The 27,808-nt window shown below is 40.6% G+C and overlaps 1 protein-coding gene across 2 annotated transcripts in view; it reads left to right on the plus strand.

Moving 5' to 3' along the window:
* The window catches only part of TBX15 (T-box transcription factor 15), a 101,320-nt gene that overhangs the window by 54,925 nt on the left and 18,587 nt on the right, over positions 1-27,808 (plus strand). For both annotated transcript variants that reach the window (XM_086760606.1, XM_086760612.1), the window contains exons 3-7: positions 6,348-6,561; positions 15,647-15,748; positions 17,463-17,634; positions 17,975-18,142; positions 21,575-21,639. In XM_086760606.1, the coding sequence (XP_086616732.1) occupies positions 6,348-6,561; positions 15,647-15,748; positions 17,463-17,634; positions 17,975-18,142; positions 21,575-21,639 (721 nt within the window). The remainder of the gene's footprint in view (positions 1-6,347; positions 6,562-15,646; positions 15,749-17,462; positions 17,635-17,974; positions 18,143-21,574; positions 21,640-27,808) is intronic.

Here is a 27,808-nt window from a genome sequence, read left to right on the forward strand (position 1 = left end):
GCATGGCTCTGTTGAATTCCAGCCTGCTTCACCTCTGCTGCTCCTACTGTCTTTGCCACAGCCAGACTTCTTGTGTAATTTTGAAGTTACTGAGGTCTTTGTTTTAGCTTCTGCCCGAGTATTAGTTATTGGAGGAAAACAGTTGTATACCTGAAGTAGTTGCATCAGCAGCCACCACACTGGGACCGGATGAACTTCCACACTTCCAAACTGTTTGGACTTAATGAGTTTCTGTTCTTTTACTTTATCCAGATTACAGTAACGTCACAATGCTATATACATGGTATATACCATGAGATCTGTCTGCAACTGGCAGCAAAAACAAGGTTAATTCCAGCAGAATTCATAGGAAAAAAAAAAAAGAAGTGATGTCCCTCAAGTTTTCTCTGCCCATGCACATCCAGGATTTTCTACCTTCTTTATAGTCTGCAGATCCTGATTGCCAGCAAATGGACTGAGGGGAGAGGGAAGGACCACCTGTTGCACTAAATGTTCACAAACCTTGCAAACAAAAACAAAGTTAAAAACTCCCAAACCCTAACAGCTTGTAACAGCTGCCACATTCCACCCAAGAGAAATCTTTATGCTAACGGAATCTGACAGGATCTACATTAGATATGTACACATATGCAAATTAAAAAAAAAAAAGGGAAAAAAAGAAGAAAGAGACTAAGTCTCTTGGGCTCCTCTGGATAGGTGGTCTTTTATTTATATAAAGTTTTTGTCATTGTTCTCACTTCTGTAGGTTACATTCTTTGATACCTTGCAGTAATTTCTTGAGTGCATGAGCTGCATGATATGGCCAAGTACTAAACTGAGCTCTTTTTGTTTTAGTGGTTAGATATGGGGCGCAGTATCCCTGCTGTGCTCCAGCTGCAGAGAAAATTCTGCTGAAGATCCGTGTATGAAGTTGCTTAGAAAATTAATGTCTTTTAATGTCTCACATACCAGTTTGCTTCTTGTACCAGACAGATGAAAAAGCAGGGAATGTACATGAGGAATACTAGGCAGCTGAGTTGTAGAAAGAAATCAGGCAGCAGCAGCTCACCGTTTTGTGTAAGAGTGCTCTGATTCCCAGACACATAGTGTTGGTGCAGGAAGCCAGTTGGGATTATTTTCCATCATCTTGGGGCACTCAGTGGGGATGCTGACCTCAGAGTCACCATGCTTGTGACAATGGTGTTTTCTTTGCTATCTGCCAACAAGAAGCCTGGGAATTTGTAGATCAAAAGAAATTATGAGCTGAGGATTTCCAGAGTGATCATGATCTGGAGATAGTAGAAATGGGAGAGGGATTAAAAAAGAAAAAATATGAATTAGTTTAATGTTCCTCTGTAATCTCAGCAATGGCCATGGTATCCCCGGGAGCTCTGAAAGTGACCCTATGGTTCTGTTGATAGGCTCAAAGTTTGCCGAAAGTGCTGAGAAATTTCCTCCTCTCCAGGTCCAACGCTGTTAAACTGCAGTAGCTGGATATGTGGTCAGTGTGGTAAGAAGGGATGATAGGAAGCCATGCAATAGAGTAGTAGAAAGGGAATAGCCTGTTTGCACAGCGACAGTGAGAGACCTATGCTTCAGGCCTCAAAGAGTTTTTTTTTGCACATTGAACTTACGGGTCTTCTCCATGAACTTTTCAGTAGTGTCTCATTAGATAGTTTCACCCTCCTTGAAACACAATACTCACAGAAGCCTCTCTGTTTTTGACAGATCAGGCCAAGTCCCAACACTTGCTCAGCCTGTTTGTCTGTAGCAAGGGATGGTATTTTAAGAACCTCTCTCTGTATTGTGTCTGGGAAGAATGTATTAAATTGTGGGCAGTGAATTGTTCTCCACAGAGACCAAAAGGGCTGTGTTTTCTTTTGGCTGCACATAACTCCATAGAACCAAAGAAATAATCAGTGGAAACATCAGGAAAAAAAGAACATAAGGAACAAGCAAGAATGGAAATGGATGGGTTTAGAAGAGATTTGCCAGATGGGGAAATGAAAGAGACAGAGTGCTATGAACTGTGTGGTCAAAAAGAGCTTTGTAGATGTTCACCTCTATAGCTATGGTGCAGAAGGAAGGGTGTTTCTTCAAGCAGGCAGGTGAGGGGAAGGACCTTGTAAAGAAAAGTAGGTAAGATCACAAGGTGCAAGTTCATGGATGCCTGTAGAAGCAATCAGGAACATTTTGACCTGAGACTATCTCACCTGAAAGTCCAGTGGAGTACTGTAGGTTTAGAAACCTCAGTTGCACCTGCCCTGTTTTGCTACTTGCCAGCAATGGATGAGCTTGGTTTTAAAGTATCCTTTCTCAAGGGCTGTACTCTACTCCAGCAAGAGAAAACCATAAAACTGTTTTAATAGCCACTTGCCTAACGTATGCCAAAAGTCGCACAGACTGCGACCTAACATAGCACCAGAGAACCAGCATTCCTATGGTAGTAGTCTGAGAAGATCCCCCAACTCTGAAAGGAAGACACTGTATGAGAGGTCTGCATTTCCTTGTGTCTGGGAACTTGGATTCAGCATGTGGGCTTTTTCAAGGAAAGGCAGAGAATCTTTTCTTGTCCCTTTGGAGACAGAAGAAATTATAGGAAGCTCAGAAATCCTTTGATTTGTCTTTCAGTCAGACATGATATGGAGTACAAGCCACAATCCGCACCTCAGGGTGTTTGCAGGCATGTTTCTCGGAGCTTCAGGAGCTATTCTTTAATTCCTGTCTGCTTACACCAATGTAAAGTAGAATCTTTGAGTTTAGCAACGTTGAACCTCACTGAAGCTGGTGCATGAAGAAAACTAAGCTCCCAATTTGAATGTCAGAAGAAAACTCAGATCTTCCTGTCTTGTTTCATTGTGAGCAAGTTTCATGTGCATGCTTGTTTCACGTGCAGCAGAGTGGCTTGAGCTGTGCTAGCTGCGAGCTGCTACAATTAATTACTACATACTGGGACTGGTTCACCCTGCACGCCCCCATACATTGCTCACTGACGGATGTTGACACCTGTCTCTTGATTAATCCAGAATCCCAACGCATGTAGGGAACTGTAGCTATAAGTCACAGTATTTTATAGAGCTGGATGTCATTAGTGATTATTTTAATATGTCAGATGCACTTAACTACCCCTAAATTCCCTGGGTCTGGAATGAATTCAGTGTCTCCAACTGGATGACACTATTCAGGAGGGCTCAGCTCAGAAAAAGCTCAAGAAAACGCTCAAGAAAACACCCGAAGTATTCTATTCTATTCTATTCTATTCTATTCTATTCTATTCTATTCTATTCTATTCTATTCTATTCTATTCTATTCTATTCTATTCTATTCTATTCAACCCATCTCAGTGCCTACTGAGACTGAACTAAGAGCAGTAACACTAGTGAGTCCCATTCTCCCTTTTCCAATATTGGAGGAAGGAGAGGTACTTGCTATTCTGTGCATTAATTTGAGAGTAATTATAGATCATATTTCAGGGCACAAAATAATAGTCCTTGGAAGAAAGGAAGTTTTTTTCTCCTGTGTGTGGTACTGCATAGTTGGGAAGATACTGACCTATCAGTAACTAGTGAATTCCTTTTGCAATTTTTGATTTGCGCCAGTATGGCAAATTATATCCAAGGGTATGGCTCTCCTTTCACTTCCATCATTGTAAAGAAAACACTCCAAAACTCTGTTAAAGTCACTGGAGTGACATTGTCATAAAATCAGTGAGAGGGGGGTTCAGCCTCTGATATTTAGTTCTCTGCAGCAGGCAATTTCAGTCAATTCCCAGGGATCCCCAAGACTCCAGCCACATGCCCAGTTTGAAAGGCTGTCCAGGAAGTGCTGGAATGATGCAGGGTCAGCATCTAGCCAAGTGCCATCTGTTGGTCATTTACCATACTGCTTCGGAGGATGCACAGAGTTCCTGAGTGCCTGAACCAAGCACAGGTGATGTGGCCTAAAAGCCTCTTGAGGTGCAAACCCGCAGGTTAGTACCTCATTCAGGGAGGAGAGCTCCGTAACAGAAGCTTTTCCCTAGGTCCAATCTCTTCAGATCCCCAGTGTAGTTTACCTATACTTTCTTGGGACCTCAAAGAAGATGTAAGACTTTTAGTTAATGGTTCGGCACATGAGTAGACATAAAAATAGCTCTTACTGTGATTTGTGAAGTCTTGGTTTTTGTTGAAGGATAAAGTGATTAGTCATCAGTAGGAAAACAGACATCCTAAGCATAGTGACCCCTACTTAGGTTTACATTTTCAGGTGGAATAATTTGAGCTAGAGGAAGCAGGTAAGTTTCACTTCGGTCCTGCATCACTGGGGTCCTGAAGCAGGGAGCAAATGTCTCAGCTCCTTTCTACTCTCAGATCGGTTCTCTGTCTTGTGGTCACAGAATCTCAGCAGGTTATCTCATATTATCTTGAATCAGCTTGTGTCTAGGGTATCAGGTTTGGATGTATCAGGTTTGGCATCTATGTAACAATCCTCTGTTGGTAGGTTTGTGCTGCTCCTTTAGAGTGATGGACCTGTTACTGCTTTAGCCCAACTCGGAAGTCATTGGGAGACGTTAAGGACTCCATATTAAAAATATATTGGGAGCAATACATACCAAACCTTTCTGATTTCCTACAGAATTTCTACATTGTACAGGCAGATTGTCTAAATTGTTGGCAAAGTTTACTGAAAATGTCCTTCAAGCAAGTCCACTATCCAATAACATATTCAGCTAGGGTTCTTGCAGAAGATAAAGGCTTCCTGATTGCACTGGAGCTGTAAGTTTCTCATATACTATTGGAGAAACAGTTTATGTCCATACCACTGCAGCAGCAGGAATTTTCCATAAATGTTTCCATATAGCAGGAGGTGGGGCAGGTGGCATCTTCACTCCCAGCCTCTTCTTAACTATGGCCCTCTGTACTGGTGCAAAAGCTGCTCCAGGAGACACTGCCTCTCAGAAACACTAAATCTGAGACTCAGCCTGCATGACCTTAGGGTTATTAAAGAGTTTCTGGAACTTGCTTGGTATGGAAGGAATGGGTGATTTAATCACATTTTTAACACAGATTGTTTCTTTTTGTCTCCTTAAGTTTCCCCTTCAAACAGAGACATCTCTTTCTTTCTTAAAGCGCAGAGAATACATATAAATAGCTGTTTTATTCCTTCACTGGGATCCTCCTATTTAGGTGATCAATGAAGACACTTCAAAGTATTGTTTCTATACCATCTCTGAAATCTACAAAGCTCTTCTTGAGCCATTTGACTGAGTGCTTCACATCACTTTATTCCTCTGACAACCATCTATATACTACTAGTGCCAATTTGTTAAAAGTCAGGTTCAAAGCATAAACACATGGCTTTGCAGAATGTATTGTGAATTATTTTGATGTAACGTGGGTGTGCACCCTGTTGCAAAACAATGCTACTATTTGCGAAATTCCAGTTTAGCCCTATGCTATGAGAGCTAGGACCACATATATATATACATGCACACACACATACACACACCATACCTACGTAATACATACATGAGATGTTTTTCCAAAAAAATGGCCATCTGACTCAACATGCCAATGTGGACTTTTGAACTAGTCAAACTTCACTTTTTTGTTTGTTTGCTCATCTTTTGAGCAAACCTTTTTCATCTCCTTCCCCATAAAGAGAGGTGGCTGTCTCGTGCTCTTTTCTGCAGTTTGTTTCAATTGCTTTCCTTGGTAACATGTTCCATATGTTTACTATCTCCCCTTTTGTCCTTCGGTAGCCTAGAGCATTTTCCTCACCAAAAGCTGCATGGTTGTTTTCTCAGGAAATATCATTGTTCCAAAAAAGATATTATAGAAGAAAATAAAACACATTTCCAAAATGGTGCTGCCAAATAGCAAAATAAAAAAATGCTCATTATTTTTGATGACAAGGATATTAAAAGGAAAAAAATGTGTTTTTTAAAAATAACCAACTCTTCAATAGTAGGGTGGGCGTATATTCAATTAAATGGAATGTAGTTTTCCAGTGAGCCCATCTAATCTTGGATTGAAACTATGGGTTGAATTAATTTTTTTTCATTTCTATTTTTTTTAAATCTATATTTTTTACTCCATTCCCAGCATTGTGGTGATGCTTGTTACTATTTATGTGTTGTGTTGAGGGTCCTTTTTTCAGCTGTTTCTAAAACTTTATCAAAATACCAGATGTCATGTTGGAAACCCAAAGCCTCAAATGAGGCCATAAATCACAACAAACCATAAATATATATGTGTGTGTGTATATATATATATAAAAGACCATTGTCCTATTCTTTAGCACTTCCCTTATTGGCTTTCCTCTTCCCTTCCTTTTCCACTCATGACAGGTAGAACTGATGTGTCTTACCTGATGTGTTTACTTTGCAGATTCAGAGCAGAGCACTGGGTCCGACACAGAGGTGCTGGCAGAAAGGACATCCTGCTCATTTGGCTCACATTCTGACCTTACATCTGGTGGTTCAGGCCCTCAGCCTCCTCCACCTTCATCCATGGAAGAGATCCAGGTAGAGCTGCAGTGTGCTGACCTCTGGAAAAGATTTCATGACATTGGGACAGAGATGATCATCACGAAAGCAGGCAGGTAAGATATCTCTGGCTTTCTATCTAGTTTAAAAAAAGATCATAATAAAACAAAGTAATTAAATTATTTTTTTTTAACAAAAAACCACTTTTTTTTTCCCCTTCTTGATAAGCCAAAGGAATAAATATGCAGGAAAAATTAAATAGCTGTCAGAGTTTCACAGCTGTATCTCCTACTAGCTTTCTTAAGACACATAAAGTTGTTTCATATTACTGCTTGAATCAGTGGCTCCAAAGAAGAACTGGCAGCTGCAGGAAACTATTGAGGATAATCTTTCCTTTGAGCAAATAAATCAGGAAATGATCATTGTGCTGTTGGCTGTACTGAATTTCAGATGAGTTATGAATCTGGGGGTGAGCCATTTGAGTTTCCTTTCAAGTTCCCATAGCGCTTCACAAGCCAGTTGATTTAATCTCAAATATAATGAAATTCAAACTCACCTTTGTGCCAAATGAATGTCTTCCTGCAGTTCTAAACAGATAAAATGTTAATGACTTCCTTTATAAAAAATGTGCAGGCTTAATGTTTCCCTCTGCTATTGCAACTCATACCATGTCAGCTGAGGTTAGGAAGAGCCACTAATAAGCCAGATTTTTTTAAGAATAAAAACTCGCCCTGCCATGCTCTTAGTCAATGAAGATCTTAGTAAGATCTTCATTGCTGTCTACTATTTAAAAATGGCTAGAAGTCTGTCTGCCAAAACACAACCTGAAACTAGCTATAAATTTCAAGATCCCTCAAACTATAAACCACACCAGATTTTTAGCCATATTTGCTTTATCATGATGTTCCTTGCTCCTGCCTAATGATGTTTTAATTCCGATTGACGCTGTGAAGATGGAAGTCAGTACCATGGACAGAGCCAGTCAAGGCGAACAAACCACGTGACTGTGCCAGGAGCTGTTCTGCCCCTTCCGCAGACAAGCAGGAGGGAATTTTCCCTGAGTTTTGGGGAAGAAACACAGTGTTCTGTTGTTCATAATTTTGTTTCATCTCTGTGCTCTCAGAATTTGCCAGAACACCTAGACGTGTTGTTTTATGTTCTTGTGAAGTGAGAACTATTGCTCTGTAGCCCCAGGAAGTCCAGATAATTTAAGGAAAGTTGTATTGGACTAACAACCCAGATAATCACCGAAGAAGATTATCAGAACCAGATTAGCTCCCAGTTTTAGATCTAGAATCTCACCGGCATAGGAAATATCTCACATCAGTACAGAGCGGGCAGCTGGTTTTGCTCTTCTGCCTCAAATGGAAGAGGCAAAGTAACAGGAGTTATAACACTTGCTATTGTGCAACACTGTTTCTCTGGAGACATTAAAGAGGACGTAGAGAAAATTATTATTATCCTCTTTTCATAGGGCGTGAAATTGAGACCTAAGCAGATTAAATTATCTGTCCACATCTTTAAATATGACACGGACAGAATAAAATTCCTTGCTTCTGACTTTGTTATCCTGGTGCCTAGGCCATGCCGGCTCAGAAAATTAAAATAATATATTTTTACCTGTCGGATAAACTATAATTAATTCTCTTATGATACATGGAGTAGATAGATTTAACAGCAGGATAAATACCTTGAAGCTTGTCAGCACCAGTGGACACTAAAATGCCCAGAGTTTAGCAGTATGAAGATTGATCTCAGTAGCTCACACATTTCTGAATGAAGTAGCTGACCTTTCTGGATTCTTAAAAAGCCATACCCTAATTACAATTTTTTTTTTTAAAAAAAAAAACACTCAAAAAAATTGCAACATCAATGCCACAGCAATTTTGCAAATATTTCAATGCAACTTCTCACAAAAGCCTTCAGAGCATTGGCAGAGGTCCTGGAGAAGGAAGCATTAATAGAAAAAACCACAGTGAAATATTCTGGGGAGATATAACATAATGAAATTAAGTACTTTGGATCAGTTAGAAAACGAGAAATTTCTCAACCTGATGCACATATACAAAAAAAGATTCTGTAGTTCCTTACAAGTTTTTAAGAAATTACAATATAGAATACATTGCTGGTTGGTGTTTTTTTTTTTTTTTTTGGTCCAACTTCTTGTTGAAATTTGTCTTCTGCTGTCTTTGAGCTATAAACTCTTATTTGTTGATTGGAACAATGTATTCTGACACTTACGAATTGAAATGTTTCATGTCAGCAATGGTTCACAACTTGCCATTAATGTTGCCTTTTGCTTTTCTGACAAATGTGGCTTCCCACATCGCATATCATCATAACAAACAATAGATACCTTTCCCTAATGACACAGTAATAAGAGGAAGCTGATTAAGAATTGTTGTGAGATGTGCATAGTTCCTTCCATGTGGGTATGTGATGCAGCTGAAGTACAATTCCAGTGGAGAACCATGCCAAGAAAAATGACCCCCATTTAGCAAAGACGCATCCTAAACCAAACCATTCCAGAGTCACTTCCCTGGCCTGATTTTTTTTTTTCTTTTTGCTTCAACCTGGCCCCAAAATAGGGAAAAAAAAAAGTTTTTATTTTCTTAGATTTTGGCTCAAAGATGTTCATTTTCACGTTTTAGAGGACAGGTCTCTATGCTCTGGGGAAAACGTTGGTCTGTGTTTTCTGATGAAATATCTCTTTCCCTATTTATGCAGCCGTCAGACATCAGATGTATTTAACAGCACATGTTAAGAAAGACAGACACCCTAACTTTATTTTAATGAGTCCAAAACAATATATATTTTGATAGTTTTTAGTAGGGAATAGACATAGGGAAACCTGTAAGTACTCTAAAGAATATTTCTCTTTGGAAGATCTTTTTCCATAACATTGTAAATACCATTCTCCGTTCTCAAGTGCCTTTTCAAACTCCAGTCTTAATAATGATTCCATTTGTGAGAGACCATGTAGCACAATATAGAGTCATAACTTACTGTGCAAATCATATATTGTTTACAATCCTACATAACATTCTTTCTCCCAGAAAGGAGATGCTTATCATTACTTGTGTCCTGATGGCCAATTGGCTCATCACTGGCTGCCTGCACAAAATCTATATTGCTACTAAATATTTGTATTTTTTCTGCTTGATGATTTATTCTCCAGAAATGATGTTAACAATATTGGAGGGATTTTTTTTTTTTTTCCTACTGACTACATTTGTAGGTTAACCATTGCAAAGTATAATGAAGAGTTTGGTAGTTTCTTTAGGTTTAGGTAGTTCATTTGTTTATTTGTAATAGTCTTGATAGCTATGATAAAATTCACAAATTAAATGTTTAACCTCTCAGATTAAATATTTTTCTTTCAGAGAGGATGTGTCTGTGATGAGAGAGAGCTGAGTCTAGCAGTCCTATTTCTCCATATGGGGTCATATATGATGCATCCCATAGATTAGATTGTATGATTTCTGGCAAAAAAAAAAAGAGCAGAACTGGTGTTATTTCCTGAAGATTTCTACTACTTATTGAAATTGTTAGAGGTGCACAGTGTAATTTGCAACTTCTTTCTTCCCCAGGGAAGATTTTGCTCTTCTTGTTGCTTTCTCTTTGGAAACTCTGTTTGAGTCCTGCAAGACCTTCTTGTTTTGAAAGTCCTTATAATTACAGACTCAGTTGCCTAAAACTACAGCTGCTCCTTAATTTTCTATGACTCGCAAGGCACTGCTTGTTTCCTTTCTGACCCCACAATGTCTTTCTGCTCTTACTGCGTAATGCTAGTTTCTAACCTACGTTCTCATTTAAAACATATTTCTGGAGCTATATCCTCCCTACGTCAGGCCTACACTTTTTAACTTTCAGACTCCCCCTCCTACTCACATTTAATTCTACTTTGTTTTTTTCTTTTCTTGTTGCTGTATTTATGGATGTCTTTTTTTTTTGTCTGTTTCCATAAACCTACTTTAGTCCTCTTAGAAATTTTCCTTTCTTCCTTTCCATCAGAAAGTTGTTATTCAGAATTTAATAAGATGCTTATAACAAGACTCCTTTGTTCTTTGGGCAAAAGATGCAAATAGCTTTCTGTTAGCTGCAGTGCATTCAAATCTTCACCTTTATCTCCTTTTTCTTTGAAAGAAAACGTTAGACTCTGTACAAAATTAAAGTAAATTCAACTTAGGCCGCTGGTCATACTCATTTAAGCAACTAGTCCTGAAATAACTTTAACTCTTTTCCTCTGCTCCTCTTCACGTGATCGTGCATGACCCTGGCAACATCAGCAGAGGAATTTGAATCCCTCCCACACCACTACAATCCCTAGCTAAAGCCTTTGGTCATCTGAGCTGCAGGGGTAACTGTTAGTCAACTGCTGCATAGAAGTGCTGCCAAAAGGGAACGCAATGTGTGCTTATTACTGGGGGGATACACTGTAAGGAGTGCTTGGAGTCCTGCTCTGGAAGGGAAGCACTGCGTACTCTTTATGGAGGTGATTATACGAGAGTGACCACGCACATAAACACAGCCAGGAGGTATTCCTCTGGGGACCCAAGTTCTACCTGTTACAGAACCAGGATCCGGTCTCAACAATGAGGGAAATTATCTCATCTGTCATATCATAGTTGGCATATCTGTATTGCAAGATGACTCAAACCTAAGTGCTGCGGCTGGGCACAGCAATAAGAGTGGAACAAGCCAGCAGTGAGTAGAACAGGAGAACTTGTCCTCTCCTGACTCCTCTGTGCCTCCTAATACGTTAAATGGTATTTTGTCTGGAGTTTCTTTGCCTCCCTGAAACCAGGAGTCTGAATTGTTTGAAAAGTGTACTTGGGGGTGTTTACATTACCTTTTTTTTTTTTTTTTTTCCCCAGTGGAAGGAAGGAAGGACGCTACAGTGCTCTTCAATTAGGGATAGCAGCAGGGATTTTGTTGCAAAGCTCTGTTGAAGCTGAAGGGCCCCATGGAGAGGACTTCTCAGAGTGAGGGCTGGCAGGCTGCAGCTACCAAGCTGCTGCCTAGAGGTCCTGGCCCAGTGGGCCAGATAAGCTTTCTCCAGCTTCCAGAAAAATGTCCCCTTTGGGAGCTACTGAGAAGATCTGTTGAGCTCCCTCTCCCTCATAAACAATAAATCCTTTTACTCCCCAACCCTGCCCTCAGTCTTTCAACACAAACGTCTGCTCTACACAATCTCACGCTGAAGAGGGAAACAGAAAGGCATTCCTCCCTTCCCTTCCCTTGCCTTGCCTCACTTTCACTTCTCACAGGTTTGTTTTTATAAATAAATATACATTTGGTACCAGTCTTAAATGTAAGGAAATATGAGGTATAAAACAGCAATGATAACTTCAGGCTGCCCTGTAAACTCAGGCACATTGTAAACAACCGTACACACTTAATCTGCAAACTTAAATCAGATTATTTTGCAGAGTTTCTCAATTAGATTTTTTAATGACTAGCAAATGACTACTCTGTCTGTCACTGTCAACAGACAAATTGTCTTTTGCTACAATTGAAGAGCATGTCCCTTCATTTTAGGGTTTGCATTTAGCAGATGTCATCCTTAAGTAAATTTATCTTATTTAAGTTAAATTGTTGTTTACGCAGTGTATAAATCGTTACACCAAACAGTCACAAAAGCTGTACAGTAAATGGTGTCAGTCCTTTTAAACTCTCATCTGACTTCTGCTCACTAAGCTAGCTGTATGGGAATATTTCCAATGTCTGAAGAGCTTCAAGGAATTGCTTTTATGTTTTGAGACAACCTGCCAGGTACCTTTTAATTTCTTATCTCCAATGGGGAATTGCCCTTTCTAAAACTAAGTTGTGAAACAGAGAATGAATTTATGTTGGAAGGGATCTTTGGAGGTCATCTGGCCCATGCCTCCACTCAAACCAGGCCAACTTTGAAGGCAGATCCAACTTGACACAGGCTTCACATATGCTGGTTCAAGGGGCAGGGATAAGAGTTGGCACCTTGAGACTCCTAAGGGTTAGAAACTGAAGCTTTATGCTATTGGAAAAAAAAGATCCAGTTTGGGGATATATCCAAAGGAGTGATCCTCCTTCTTTGAACAGTTTTCACAAAGGAAAATTGAGTTGTATTTTTGTGTTAAATGAAAATTTTAAACAACAAGAACAACAAAAATGCTGGCTGCCACAATCCAACTTCTTCTTGCTGAAAGTTCCCAAACATGGTTCTTCGTATCAGTACACTACTGTGTTGGCAAATATTATTTTAATCAGGTTTTAGAGATCTTTATATGACATTAGCTTTCTTGACATTCAGAGTTTCATAAACTGCATTCTTGTTATGGAAGAAGACAGGAATTGGGTAGACTAAGGCGGTTACTACAAAAATGCTTTTAAGAACACTTCTAAGTGGTCCTAAAGTAGTTGTAACAACTTATTTTGTATCACATCATATTTCCCCTAAAAGGGTACTGAGTGTAAGTTCACAGTCTAAGTTTAGGAAGACTGTTTTTCTGCTGAGTGGTAAAGCTAACATATAAATAACTTGATCATCCCAAACTGCTGCTGATATAAAACCTCCTCCTAAAATATATCAGATGTCATCACATGTTCCCTATGAAAACAGACGGCCTTCATGTCTGTAGCTGTTGAGCTAGTTTATATCTTTCTAGATGAAAGGTTCTTGACTGTTTATTAATACAGCCATCCTCAAACAGCCTGAATTCCTTTCAAACCTTTGAGCCTCCTATTTTCTGTATGGCTGGTGCCTCTGGGGGGCCAAGAGCCAGCCAAGAGGAAACACGGAGCACAGAGACTTAACCAGGATTACACCTGAGTACATCCCTAAGTCACCACTCTTTGCCTTTGCGTTTTCCATTTTCCCCTTTCCATGCAGCAGTGCTGCTGGAGACCTGCTGTGACAGTTCCAGGCCACATCCTTATGGCAAAGAAACTTGAGTTACTTTTACACCCACAGAAAAAAGAAAAACAGTACTAATTTACAAAACTTTAAAAGTACACTTAAACCTCAGAGAAAGCAGTGGGATCAACTGAGCTCTCTCTGATCGTTTTAGAGATTAGCCTCTAAGCCTGCTGAATGGTCTGTGGTAATCTTTTACAAGGTATTTCATAAGCAAACAACCCCACAGGCTATACTGTAACTTTACACGGGGCTGCAGATTTGGAGAGAGCTTCTTGGGGGACACAGTGTTCAATTTTCCCAAAACAGTGCACAGACTTGGACCCAAAGACACTTGGATTTAATCTTGGGTTTCTCATCAACCCTCTGAAACATGACCTACCTCTTAAGCTGCTCCCAAGCCACCTCTCTCCAATTAAGGGGAGCTGGACTGTAAATTGCCACGTCCTGCACCCATTTGGCTTGGGAGATTTAATGAGCCATTGTAGTAGAAACAAGGTAATGCCCTCAAGCTACCAAAGACTAATCCATTATTCCTTTTTTTCCCCCAACAAATCATTCAACTAGCAAGCTCACACCATCAGTTGCACAAATCTGCTCTCTCGTTGAAGGGTTTCTGGAGGCAATTTTTCTGACAGTTTTATGTCTGTCATAACTTGGGTCAGCTGTGCTTTGGCAGCTATGAGGTGGTGCTCTCCCTGCCCCCACGATAAATGCACTTTTCCGAGGCAGATGCAGTTACTAATAGGTCAGAACTTTCTTTCTCAGTAGCTTGAAATGGAAGACCTGTGGGTAGGATGAAGGCTGAGCACCATCCTCCTCCTTCCTGCTCTCTTCTGCAAATGGGTATATGTGGCCTAGATGGGAAAGAATAAAATAGCTTCTTGTGGTTGTATCCCTTCAGTGCGAAGTTTTAGAAAAATGTTTGGAGGTGTTGACGTAAACTTTCCTGTTTTTTTTCCTCCTCCAGGGTGTGTCCACTGGTAATGCTTTGAGAAACAGAAATATTGGGAGGGGATCTGAATCTTCTTCTCTGACATTTCACTGCTGCACACTAAATAGAAAGTGTCACAATGGTTTTTAGGGATGGTGCCTAGAAACAATAGACAAACTTTTCTTGTACACTTTTCCACAATTTTGGAATTATGATTTAAAATTCCTCTTTAATATCATCCTTCCATCCAAATTGCTCTCATTCCATAAGGTTATACCTACTTATCAGAGGAGAAGAATGTAATTTTGTATGAGCATCCAGTACTTTCAGAGTTTCTCCTACCAAAGCTTTGTATCTTCTGGGCAGAAATCATGCAATCGAGTAATACCATCCTGTAGAACCTCATCTCAAGGTTTTCTCAGACAAGGGCTGAGAAGCAACTTAAGTAAAGCTCAGGTTTGAGTTAACAGTCAGTGAAACAATGCAGGATTTCTTTCAGTGCTCTGCTGCTCATTTCCTTTTGCATTGCACTCAATTAGCTCCTCAGATTTTATGAAGATATTAAAATATCGTGTTAGTTTCAAATATAATATGGCATAAAAAATTCACTCAGTAAGCTGTTTGAGGAAAGTGTAGAATGGCAATTGGGCTACCAGAAATTTTTTAAGAGGGAGAAATTATGTCTTAGCCACACTAACTCTGACAGGTTTTAAGGTTAAAATTGTTCTGAGCTGTTTTCACTGAAATAATTGTGTAGCTACGAACACCTCCAGAACTGTGACTAGTGCACAGCAGAGCAAAGCTTGAGCTTAGACAAGAAAAGAAAGGGTGGGAACTGATTCTTGCTGGTGTAGAGTTTCATAACATGCCTATCTGGAGAAAATGCTTAAGACACATCCAGATCATATGTCAGAAAAAAACAACACTTATTAAAAAGATTGAACAAAATACTACCTAGACTTCAAGTGATCCTGCATTTAATGTGATATGAGAGAAGAATTCTAGATGGATGGCCAACAGGAAAAACAGTGAGAAGAAGGTACACTGCCCATCTGTGTAATGAAAAGCCTAGAAAGGACGATTTGTGTGGAGCATAGCAAAACTGTCTGCTAGGAGCTGGGAACAGAGAGAGTGCTTGACTGGGAGTGTTGTATTGTTACCCACAGCTAGCAGGTTATCCTGCTACCCCTTTCCTTAAGTGGAAAAAAATTCAAGATTCAAACCACAGCCTTTGCTACCAAGTTAAGAGGAATCATACCAAGAACTGCGCTGATTAAAGTAGTGTGCTCCTGGTGTTGGAGAGAGGTGTAAGGAGCCCCTTCAGCTTCCTCATTCACCATTTTCTTCCTTATTTGTACTCTTCTTTTCCTAGGAGAATGTTTCCAGCCATGAGAGTGAAAATTACAGGCTTGGATCCCCACCAGCAGTATTATATTGCCATGGACATTGTACCTGTGGATAACAAGAGATACAGGTAAGCTTTTTAGGTGCAGAGGTAGGACCCTTGTGAGAACTTGTCAATGGCAGCCTAGGAAAGACACATTCCATTATACGCCACTGCAAAGGTATGCTGGAGCAGACTGTGTTGATTTACACTAGCATAGTTGATTTGACCAGAATCATGAGACACAAACCCAGAGGTTTAATATACTGTCTTGCACTTCTGCATTGAAATCTTGCTCTTTTCAAATAGCAGTTTGTAACTGGGGAGCATGCATTTCACAATTGAAACGGTTAGCAATGACTGTCTGAGGAAACTGATAGCTGGAATTATCATTGGGGAGTCTGGAACCTCTAAAACTACTTCAGCAAGAAAGGAAAGGGCAATTAGCAGCTGAACTAAGATGGGTCCCTCAGGTCTGGCCTGAAGTGAATTCAGTAATTTTTATTTTAAAAGTGTTCACTGTCCAGCACAGCAGCCACAGGGAATATGGACCTTGACCTACAGTGTGGAGCTGTTGAGAAAACCTCTGGTGAATCTCCACCATTAAGTTGAAAGACACGAAGAAGAGATTTCTCTGATACTAATGGGCTTCCAGTCCTAAAAAGTACTCTGGAAAACTCATGCTCCTCTGCATTCCAGAAAACTATCCAGACAGAAGTGATTTATCTATACTCATTAAAACACCCCTGAGAGTAAGTCTTTTGCCCAAATAGTCTTGACTGCACCACATTTCAAGAATTGATCCTCTGCTTCAAATGCTAAATATTACATTTTTGCTCTCAAATTGTATGGAGTGTTTATCAGGAAATTGCTTTTCCTGGGAAGCATCAGGGTCTGATTCTCAGATAGATGTTTTTTCCCCTTTCTTTGAGTGTGCTTCTGACAGCATTAATGTGGAAAGTAAATATACAGTCTTACACTTTGTTTCTGTCCTTGTTAGCTTGTGCAGCAACATAGAGCAAGGTAGCAGTGAAAATAACAGATTTTTTTTTTTCATTTCTTGTGAAAGTACAGGAAATGAGTCACTGTTTTTAGGTAAGGACTGAAATAACTTAGCAGAGTTTAGTAGAGACCCAATGAGGGGTAGCACAGGGCGGAACTCAGAGGTGTTAGCTGGACTCTTTGTGAAATGCCTTGGGCTGAAGGAGCCACAAGACAGAAAGAAAAAAAGTGTCTCGGCAAAGCTGTGGCAGAGAAATTTGTGGTATATATAAGATGGCTAGATCAGGAATGCAAAAGATCATAAAACACCAGGAATACAAAAATTATTTTTTCTTCTAATCCCAACATTTGTAATACTATATAGAATTTCCTATTTTGCAAAATTTCAAACCAGAAATTCTGTTTTATCAATTGCTTTAGTCGTATCTATTGGATATGCAGATTTCCAGAAATTACAGGGCATTTATTAATATTTTCAGAGGTCTTTGTTCACCCATATTTTCTAGCCTCTTACTCTGGCTCAGAGAGGGTTAAGAGGTTGAAAGGGCACATGTGGCAGAGTTTTACAGGGAAAATAACTGCAAAGGTGGTTTTAATAAGGCATCAAGTCTGAACAAGTGGCTCAGGGGTAATCTGGCTTTCATTTAGAAGGTAGGAAGTTGCAATAAAGCACATTCTCCTCAGACTGCAGATGAGAGATTGGGCTGCATGCGGTAGGGTGGCAGGCGACGGGGAGTTCTGGAAATGTTCCTCTAGTGACTGAGTGACAACTTCCCTTAGCCATCTCCCCTTCCTTTTTCAGGTATGTGTATCACAGCTCCAAGTGGATGGTGGCTGGCAATGCTGACTCCCCAGTGCCCCCAAGGGTTTACATCCACCCTGACTCACTGGCTTCTGGAGACACCTGGATGAGGCAGGTGGTCAGTTTTGACAAGCTCAAGCTGACCAACAACGAGCTTGATGATCAAGGCCATGTAAGTCAGAAGCTAATCCTGGTGTGTGCTGCCCCAGCCTTGCTGCTGCTTTGATGCTCCTGTGTCCTGCTGGGCATGTGTGTCTGTAACCAGTCTCCAGAGTTACAGTTTTTTTCTCTGCTTCAGTGCTTTTCCTCAAGATGTTGCCTGACTCTGTAAAGCAATAAAGCCCCTTTCTCTCTGCACGTAGCACAAACTTTGTTTCGTATGAACTTGTAAGAAAAGAGTAATTTTCTTCATATTAGCCCTTACTCCATCCCTGCTTCCTTGTGTATCTGGATGTAGTGTAGAATATTAAAAAAAAAAAATTGTTTTCCTTCTCCCTTTGTTTTCTCTTCAGATAATTTTACACTCAATGCATAAGTACCAGCCCCGTGTTCATGTCATCCGTAAGGATTTCAGCAGTGATCTTTCTCCTACAAAGCCAGTTCCTTCTGGAGATGGGGTGAAAACCTTCAACTTCCCTGAGACTGTCTTCACCACAGTGACAGCCTACCAAAATCAACAGGTAAAGCTGTGTGCCTTAAGGCTCCTTTTATGTTGGATGTTCATAAAAATATCAGTGTGCTCTTCGTGTTTGAGACATTAACTTCTCTAAGAAATGTTGCTCAAGAGAATGTACACTTTACAGGCTCATTGGTTTTTTTTCTGCACAAAATGAAAACGCATGCTATGCGTTAGTGTGTAGGTATGAGGTATCTAACCAGAAAACCACCTTGCACATAGGATGCCTGAAGTTTTTACTGTAAAGTAAGTAGGTGAGAGCAACCATAAAGAGATGTATTGTGCTCACATTTCCTTGCTGCCTCATGGTGCAAATGACAATGTCCTGTCTCCACTGAAATTTTAAGGCAGTACAACTAGTCCAGACCTGTTATCTCACGGAGAAAACACATAGTTGGTTTCTTTTTTAGCAGTGAAAATAAGTTCAAATAAGTTCAAATAAGTCTTTGAACATAAGCAACAACAGTTCATATTTTGCATGTGAACTGAAATTCTCATACATAATTCATGTTTGATTCAGATCTTGTACAGTTCTCAGTGGAGAGTGTTACTATTGGGGTATAATAAGGAAAAGAGGTAGCCACACTGGTATCCTATCTGTAGAGACCTTGACTACTGAACTTTGTTACTGATCTGCCCTTTTCCATAGAATCATAGAGTAGTTTGCGTTGGAATAGTTTTACTTAAACTAGACTTCATGGTACTAAGAAGTGTAATCTCAGTGCACGCTAGTGTTTGAATATAGAATTCTCTATCTCTATTTTTCCCAAGGAATGATACATTTGAGAGGAAACAAATTCCTAGCAAAACATGAGATTTTAGAATGTAAGCTTTTGAGACACCAGCAAAGAAAGGAGATTGGAAAGGTCTTGTTCTGGGTTACACACATTTGCTCCCTCCTCTCCTTCAGTGAAAGATGGTGTCCTAGTCTTTGAGGGGGTGGTTGCTTCATCACTTCTGCAGGCATGTTCATTGCACACATTGAGAGCTCCTCATATCCATCCGTTCCCTTTATAGTCTCCTTATGTATTGCTCATATGCCAACTCCTTAGGTATCACTCATCTGCTTCAGGGATTCCCATTAGCCTTCACACCACCTCTGTCATGCTTTGGGCCTAGTTGCTCCTCTTCTCTTGTTCATGTACATGTACTCCTTGTTTTATTCTCAGGTGAGAGGTACTGTGCACATCCTATTTCCCTTTCGTGCCATTCTCCTCCTTCCTGGGGTGGGGGTTGTGATGGCATTAAAAGGGGTATGTAAGGTAATTTTTTCCCAGCCTTGTGAAACAGAATCTCAATTGGTGAGACTTTTTGCTGTGTTAGTAGTGTGTCCACTTAGGGAGCCTAAGGTACTGTTAGGAGCTAGAATGAGGGTACAAACCAGCTTAGAAGAAAAACAATCTGTTATCAAGCCTGTTAGGGAAATCGGTTATAAAATTTTCTGCCATAATTTGCAGGGGAGTGTTGAATCAGAAATGGTGAAGTAAATATTTTTTCCATGACGACATCTGTGCTTCTGGAGAACGACTTAATGAACTCAGTGGACGTCATTATACTTAACATTCTTGGACTGAGAACCAAACCCGTGTCAATTCAGCTCAGGGCATATTGTTAATGTTTAACCAATTTGTAACAATTATGAGTTGTAACAATTTAGTGACTTGTTATAGAGTTTTTATTTTGCAACATACAAGAGCATGTGCTGACAGTGTTCCCATGATTGCTTCTGGATACCCACTCCAAACTTTTTCTCAGTCTCATCCCCCTGAATTGACTTAAATTTGGATCCAAAATGCATCAACTATTCCAGCAGAAAAAAATAAAACTGCAATGCAATGCTGGGTTTGCTGTCATTGCAGCACTGGAAATTTCCTGCCCCCCTCACCCAAAGGCATGTACTCCACAAACTTTTAACTGTAGACCAGAGGTGGAAAGACGATAGAGAAAGTAGAATAAATGACGAGAAATAACCCTGTCACTCTTCCCTAATGATCAGATCTTAAGACATAATTACATAGGTAAGGGAAGTGCTGAGGGAGGACACTGGCACTGTAAGCACCTCATCTTAAAGAAGCACTGAAATTTCTTCCAGTCTCTCTGAATTCCAAACATTTGGAAGTTAAGGGGGGGAGGGAGGGGGGAGTAGGGGACATTTTTTATAATACCAGTAAAGGAGATTATGGTGGGTTGGAGAAATATTTTCTTAAAAATAAATTTAAATCCTCTGAATCTGCCTGCATGCCCTCCAGTGGCTGTAAAACTTTGCCTTACTGGGAGAAGCATCTCTGGAAACAATTGTAAAATGTTAGCAAATCCACCACAGGGATTCCCTCTGCTGTAATTCCATCCTCCACAGAACATATCTGTCTCTGTACACACAAGTCCCAGGACAGCTGCAAAGTCAGGCTAGCGGAAATTAAGTTCACAAATTAAGCTTCTGCAAAAATAGGAGCTGCATTCCAGATCTGAGGTTAATATCCAGAGTAAGGGCTTGGTTCTGACAGAAGCAAAACACCTGCAAATCCGCTTCAGATCCGCCTGTATTAAACTAGTCCCTTTTGAGCAGTTTCAGCAAAAACCTCTCCAATTTGATAGGATCTGGAGATCTTGCTCTCTTTTCTCTCCAAAGACAGGGTCTTGGGGACAAGGTGAGGCTGGCAGATGGAAGCTCTCGTGCTGCACCAAGTTGGGGGATAGCCGATAGGGAGTATGATACCACAGGCTGCAGGGTCAAAATCTCAGTATTATTTTCCATATTTACCACCATGGAATTCATGCCTAAAAATAAAGCAGGAGGAAAGATTTCCCCAAAGCGCTCAGTCCAGCTGTCATCTTCTTTGTTTAGAGGATGGAAAAAAGGAAAAAAAAAAAAGTGGTTTCCAGACCAGAAAACCCTTGAAGGGCCACTCAGAAGCTGACTAGAACAGTAGCACCTTGTGTATGTGACCAGGTGGCCAACTGTCATCTTTGGAGGATGTAGCCTGTGCTTTGCTTGGCCTTTTCTCCTTAGCGTTGTTTGAAGGCCCATGAGTGCATCCGGCTGCTGGATATCTAAGAGTGTTGAGGCTGGGATAACCCAGATACCAGCCAAACCTGAGCAGTATGCCTGCTTCCCAAATCACACAGCTGTTGATGAGTTATAGCTCCTGGGGTTTTGCACCTGGGTCCAAGGTGTGCTCTTCCTTTGGGAACAGCTTCTCAGGCCCAGCGCTGTGCCGAGATTCCCAATGCTGCCAGGGTTCTGCCTCTGGCACTCTTCATTTGGTAATCAGATAATCTGTTCATGGATAATGGAAGGGCAACTTTAATGTAAGTCTGGGAAAATAAGTATGAAAGACCATCATACAGGCAAGAGTGGTAATCATGAGTAATTTTCATTTGTTGAAAGAAAAAAAAATAGGAGAAATCAACTAATTCTCTTTTTCTTCCTTTGTAGATCACCAGATTAAAAATTGACAGGAACCCCTTCGCTAAAGGTTTCAGAGATTCTGGGAGAAACAGGTAACAAGAGCTTGTTTGTGTTTCCTCACTGATCTCTTCTCTCCCTCCTCTGATGAGTGTACAGGGCACGTGTCTAAGGCCGAGGAAGGTGTTTTGTGATCCTAATTAATTTTTACCAGAGAAGTTTGCTGTAGACTAGTTCTTAGAGGAATCAGAAGGGCTGTTTTACTTTGCCTAAACAGATCTAATGTGTAATGATGACTTCCTGAGAAAATACTTTCCAGGTTAGCCAGCTGACCCAATTTCTTCTCAGAAGTCTCCTCCAGTGCTGCTCCTACCTCTGCCTGCATCCTGACAGAACCCTGACAGAGAGTTTTAGATATTCTTAGACAACATGTCTGTAAAGACAGCTTATAACTTTCCTGCATGACAGCACTTTTTCTGTGACTGTATTTTTTTGCTGTTGTATGTTTAATTTCCTTTTCACTGCCACCTTAGTAGCCCTTCTGTTACTACTATTTTCAAGACTGTTTTCTTCTGTATATATATTTTGCTGATATTTTTTTTTTATTCTGCTGGATAATTAATTTATCATAGAATCATAGAATTTATGCTCATTTCTATTATTTTGATGTTCCTCTGAGCTTTTCTATTTGTTGTTGAGAAACACAATTAAAACGTTCTTTAGCATCTCTGATAAGTTATGAGTAAACTGTTCAGTTTACAGTTATCAGTAAACATTTACTGATATGGTGTCGTGATATCCAAAGAATTAGGTAAAATAAATGAACTTGTAAAGATACTGTAGAGTTTCTTTAAAAAAAAATGGTTGCAAAAATGAACAGTGATAGAAAAATGGAGGATTGCAGACTGTAAAACAGACAAATAGGTACTCTACAAAACAAGGAACATTGTAGAAGAGATGGCCTATACACTTTTGCTTGGTTTGTATTATATGTAGAACTGACTGAAGGACATTTTAAAATTTTAGTTTTCACAGGAAATTCCAAAACTTGGAGCATAAATTCTTCTTTACATTAGGAGAAAAATTGAGTTTCTGATAGGTTTACAGGATAAAAGTGCAAAAATGTTCTAGTTTCAAACAATTTCAGTTTTTCTCCAGTGATGTTAAATTGTTTCACTTTGACTGTGTTGCTTAATTTTGTCAGGATTTTTATGAAAAGATTAGTAGAACACCTTAAACATTATTTAGAATATGTTATATTTCAACAATACAATAGTAAACCAGAAACTTTAATAAAAAAAACCTTTTGCATTAGTAAAAGACATTACAGGGTTATCAAAAAAGAATAAGAAAGCCCAAAAGAAAAGTTTCAACTTCTTCTGCAATTCATGAATGCAGCAGAGTGTGCAGCAGATCTAAATATTTCAGATCTAAATGTTGTGGGTATCCTTTAAATCAGCATGACAAAGGCTTTAAAAGTTAAATCAATTATAGAATTAGACATATATGACCATGTGTCAAGAACCCTAGGGTTGTAAAGCAACGCTCTGAGTATGCAGACCAGAGTGAAAGTTGCATGCATAGCCCTCATTTGCTGTCTCCATGGGCACTATAATTCAGTATTTACTTGCACGTTCCTCTTGTGCGTGTTCACCAGGACCGCTACCTCATTCATGGTTTGGTATGGGAAGCATTCAGTGAAGGGGCAACCACCCTGTGTTTCCCATCAACCATGTAAGCGCTACACTCTCCATGATCACAAAGAAGACATCTTTCTGACCCAGTGGCTTCCTCGCTCAGCTCCTCTGTTCTCATCTTAATGTAACTATGTGAAAAGGTCTCACTACCCTTATTTAATTCCCGCCGTGAGCATTAGTTCTGGTATTTAAGGCAATTGTGACTTTTACTCTGCTTTCCTCTCCTGTGTGGGGGAAGTAGTATGTGCCTCAAGCACAAGGTCTTCCCTCTGTGTGGACATACAGCTGCACTAGAGGCTGGGTTTAGAATAGGGATTGATGCAGTTCCAGGTACGTGGTGGGCTAGATGAACGTGGAAGGCATTAATAAGGTCCTAGCCCAGTGAATTTGGACAGTTTCCTGAAAAGGTTGGGAATTACTGATCTTTGTAGCTCATTGATTTAAGAAAGGGCAGGAAATTGCTACACGGCTGCAGCTGTGGGGAGGGCTCAGTAAGGCTCTCTGCTGATGTAAAGAGGAATTAAAATCTTTAAGGTATTACACATCAAAGAGAGCAGCCTGAGGCTTTAGGAAGAAAAAACAGGCAAAGGTATTTGCAAGCATATATAGCAGCCAGGCGCCTGCCTCACAAGCAGTGGTCTGGCTAAGGTTGCACCGCTGTTGTCAACTAGCGGAGGACACTCTAACACTCAGCTGCTCCCTTCAAAGAGGACACATACATAGATGTACATGTAGGAGGGAGAAAAGCATTAAGGTTCAAGCTGTGTATGGAAAGGAGTCTCCAAATGGGACTTAACTGTGCTGGTTGGCTCTTCTTCCCCTCGTGACTTTCTAATGTCATCAGGATCACTGGTCAACTGGAGCGACAATTGTGATGTTCTGTAGCTTCCCACATCCCCATAACAACTTTGGTCAGCTATGGTGCACAAGGCTGTAGCTGGAGAACGTCCCACTGAAAATGTAGACCTCCTTTGAAAAAGAAACAGGGTAATTTGCAAAAGGGGCCATTTGTGAAGCAGGCAAGTGTAGTATACATCCAAGAGGTCTTCTGTATAAGTTCTTAAAAGAAAAAAAAATAGTGTGGCAGCAGCAGGGGCTACAGAATGTCTGAGGCTGCTCCAGGGCATAATATCCCAGCAACACCGGGATACTGAATCAGAGTCATGGTTAGAGTTTGCCAGTAAATGATGGAGGAAAAAACCAAACACTGGATAAAATAGAGTGTGGTGGCAGAAGAAGGACTCTTAGGCCACTTCTTCCCAAGGACATTTTCTTTCTGCTTTGTGTTGAGGCTTTTCCATGAAATGGAGATGGATGTTTTTCCTTCACTGATTTCTTATTCTGATATCATTGCACTGTTGTTGCCTGCTGCAGAAATTACGGGGTTGACTGTTGTTTTTAAAACTAGTTTCCCTTTTAAATCTTTCACTTCTGTCAGCTCACAACCTTCCAGTATGTTTCCTGGTGAGTGTGCTCTGCCTTCATTAGTACAAGAGACTGCTAAAATCCTGCTGCCCTGGGGACAGCCCATCACAATGTAACTGCCTGTATGCATCTGGGAGAGTGATCTTTTAATGGATCCCTTCTTGGATCTCCTTCAGTTGCTTGCATGGTTGTCTCCTTTCACAGCTGACTGCCTCAATCTTTGCACTGGGAGAAGGAGCAGTGAGGTATTTCAGAGGGAATGAGACGAACAGCAGCTGGACATTGTTTTGCAGTCTTGGAGCACTCAAACCATGTCAACTAACAGCGTTCAGAAATCTAGCCATCAGCCTTGATGAGATAGGGAGTTAGCCTGTGTTAGAAGGCTGAGTCTTAGTTCCCTCTTATTAGACATCCCCTCTACATGAGTTTTGGTAGCTCTGTGCTTTGTCTGCAAAAGCACATGAAGCATCTGTAAAAGTGAAACAAAAGCACTGATCCTGGTGGTGAAAGGATACCTACGTAATGTACGTACAAGGCAGGTATTACTTGGTTGCTTTCCTGAACTTCAAGAGATTGAGAACCAGAGTTTTTGACATATGGAGCTCAGCTAGCCAAATGTCTGGGTAGCGAGGGTGCGGGTTTAATGCCACAGAGTCTATTTTTGGAGGCTGAGTAAAGTTCATTTGACAGTGGGATGCTTGGGGGAGCTCCTTATCCAGGAGGAAGCCAGGAGGGACAACAGTCAGGAAACCCAGCAGGGTGAGGGAATAAAAAAAACCTCAGCTGAAGGCAAGCAACAGCACTTTCCTTTCAGATGTGGGCAGCTGAGGTGGATAAAAGTTGTTTGTGTTGGAAATGCTCTTTGAGCTTTTGTCTAGGGTAAGTGAGCGAGGAGGGTTCTTGGAGCCAATAGTTTGACTTCCCCAGTGAACAATGAAATGATGACCTGAATCCCACGTGCAGCGGGAATGGCAAGGTCGGCCATATGGGATGGATTATGGAGGTGCACAGATAGCTCGTACATCTTTTTTCATTTTTCAGACAATGGAACTGTTTCATTTATTGCCTATTATTAAAACTTTATAGCACTAAAAATAAAAAAATGACTGAAAAAGAGAGAGCGAATTTTGGAGACCTTTTAAAGGACTGACCTTATTAAAATAATACTGGCAGTGAGTCTTCTTCTGATACTTTTTTTTACTTCCTTCATAAAGATGGTGTGAGAGGGGAGGGTTTATGGCCTGATAGACAGTTTGAAGTCAATTTTGAGTGCAGTTCTTTGGAAGAGAAAGTGGATGCCACATGGATAATGTTCAGCACACTTGGTACCAGCAGCCCTCACCAAAACCCAAAAGAAGTTGCTGAGATTTCAGAAGTGCTGAAAACAATAATATATATATTTATTTATTTTTGTCAGCATTTATTGCTGTCCCAAAATGTCTCTTAATTGGCTAGGTGGGGTTTGTTTTTCCTGTTAGAGGCTAGAACACACACAGGGTATCACTCCAATATTTCTGCTGACTAGGAGAGCATTACCTTTCTGTCCTATGGTGGAGGTCTGTGATGTGGCTCTGGACATCTTGGTACCATGCTAATTTAATAAACTGCTGTGGGAGAGAGGGTTGTTAGAGTTGACAGCAATGGAGTTTCTTTATTTCCACCCCCTCATGCCACCTTTTTTTTTTACAAAGATAAAAATACATCACAGAAAGAAGAAAAAAAAATGTTGGAAGGTTAGGGATGGAGTTGTAAAATCAGTCACACAAAGGCAGTGTGCATTCTGACCCAAGCTATTTTTGCATCACTGCACGTTGTTTTTTTCTCCAATACTCCATACATGGGGTGGCAGGTGCCTAGCAGGTTAGCACAAGAGGCTAATTGATATTGTCTGAGGTGCAGAAGAATCAGAAAGTTCAGTGAGGATGTGTTCTGCTTAGATACTATTTCAGAAACACCCACAATATTTGTTCTTCACAAAGACTTAAAAACAAAACAAAACAAAACAAGACAAAAAAGCCCAAACAAACCAGGAAAAAAAGGATGATCTAGTATTCTTCTAAATAACTTAGAGCTGTCACCCACATACTTAGGGGGGGGTGTTTTGTAATGCATATTCAACATGTGCATATCTCTGTGGGAGTAAAGGAAGGTGCAGGAAGAGGAAAGAGGTGAAAGAGGTGGCCTTAAGCCAACTGTGGAGTTTGGCATCCGTTCTTCAGGTACCTACAGAGCTGCCTGGAGCATTACACAGCAGTCTGTGAATCCAGTGAAGCCACAGTGTTGCTGCCAGCAGTTGCAGTGTGGAAACAGGAGGGCGACAGGAGCCGTGTCCATGGCAAAATGGCTTTTCTAGTTCTGCTCCCCTGGAGTAGGAGGAGGTGGGTCCTGGTGGCATCCCTCCTTTCCCTGGCATACAGAGCAGGAATAGAGCAGCTTTGCAAGCTGCTCTGGTACACTCAGTGCTGCCATTTACCCTCTGTGGGCTCATAGGTGTAGTGGAGCCCAACCCCTGAAAGTGGGTTTATTCTTTTATTTCTTCTTTTTATTATCTCCTAACTGTTCTCCTTTTTCCTTTTCTTTTAGGAGCACAAATTATATGGTGCTTGTGAGAACTGTATTGATACAGGGGAAAGTGGTAGACAGAGAGTTAGAAACTTTGAACTGTGGGTCAAGCTGAGCTGAGAATGATGCAGGCTCCAGGCAGAGGCAGGGCTAATAGCTTTAACCTGCCTTTACTGTTTCCCTGAGCCACCTCCTGTTAGGGGTTGGATTTTACTGGAAGGGAGTCATGAGAGCAGAGGTAGAAGTCAGATGCTGGTGCAGAGTGGGACTATGTGCACAGGGATCTAATGGCTGAGACAGACTGTGTGAACACTGGTTTTAGTCAGTTGGACTCCCTGCTTTCCTGTACAAGCCTTGTGGCAGATGCAGAGCAGCTGGATTAGCACAGCTGGAACTTTCAGTCTGCATTTCTGGATGTATTACTTGGTTTTAATCACCAAGGCAGGTCCTTTCAACAGCAGGTCTTGTTGCGTTGCAACCTGCTCATGGCATTTTATGCCCCTTAGATACATGGTACCAGAAAGTCCTCCCTCAGTGTTTGGATTGGGGATCGTTTCATAAGGGCGCAAAAAGGTACCAT

The sequence above is a fragment of the Chlamydotis macqueenii genome, chromosome 1 (assembly GCF_036417535.1).
Source record: "Chlamydotis macqueenii isolate bChlMac1 chromosome 1, bChlMac1.mat, whole genome shotgun sequence".
Classification (NCBI taxonomy): Eukaryota; Metazoa; Chordata; class Aves; order Otidiformes; family Otididae; genus Chlamydotis; species Chlamydotis macqueenii.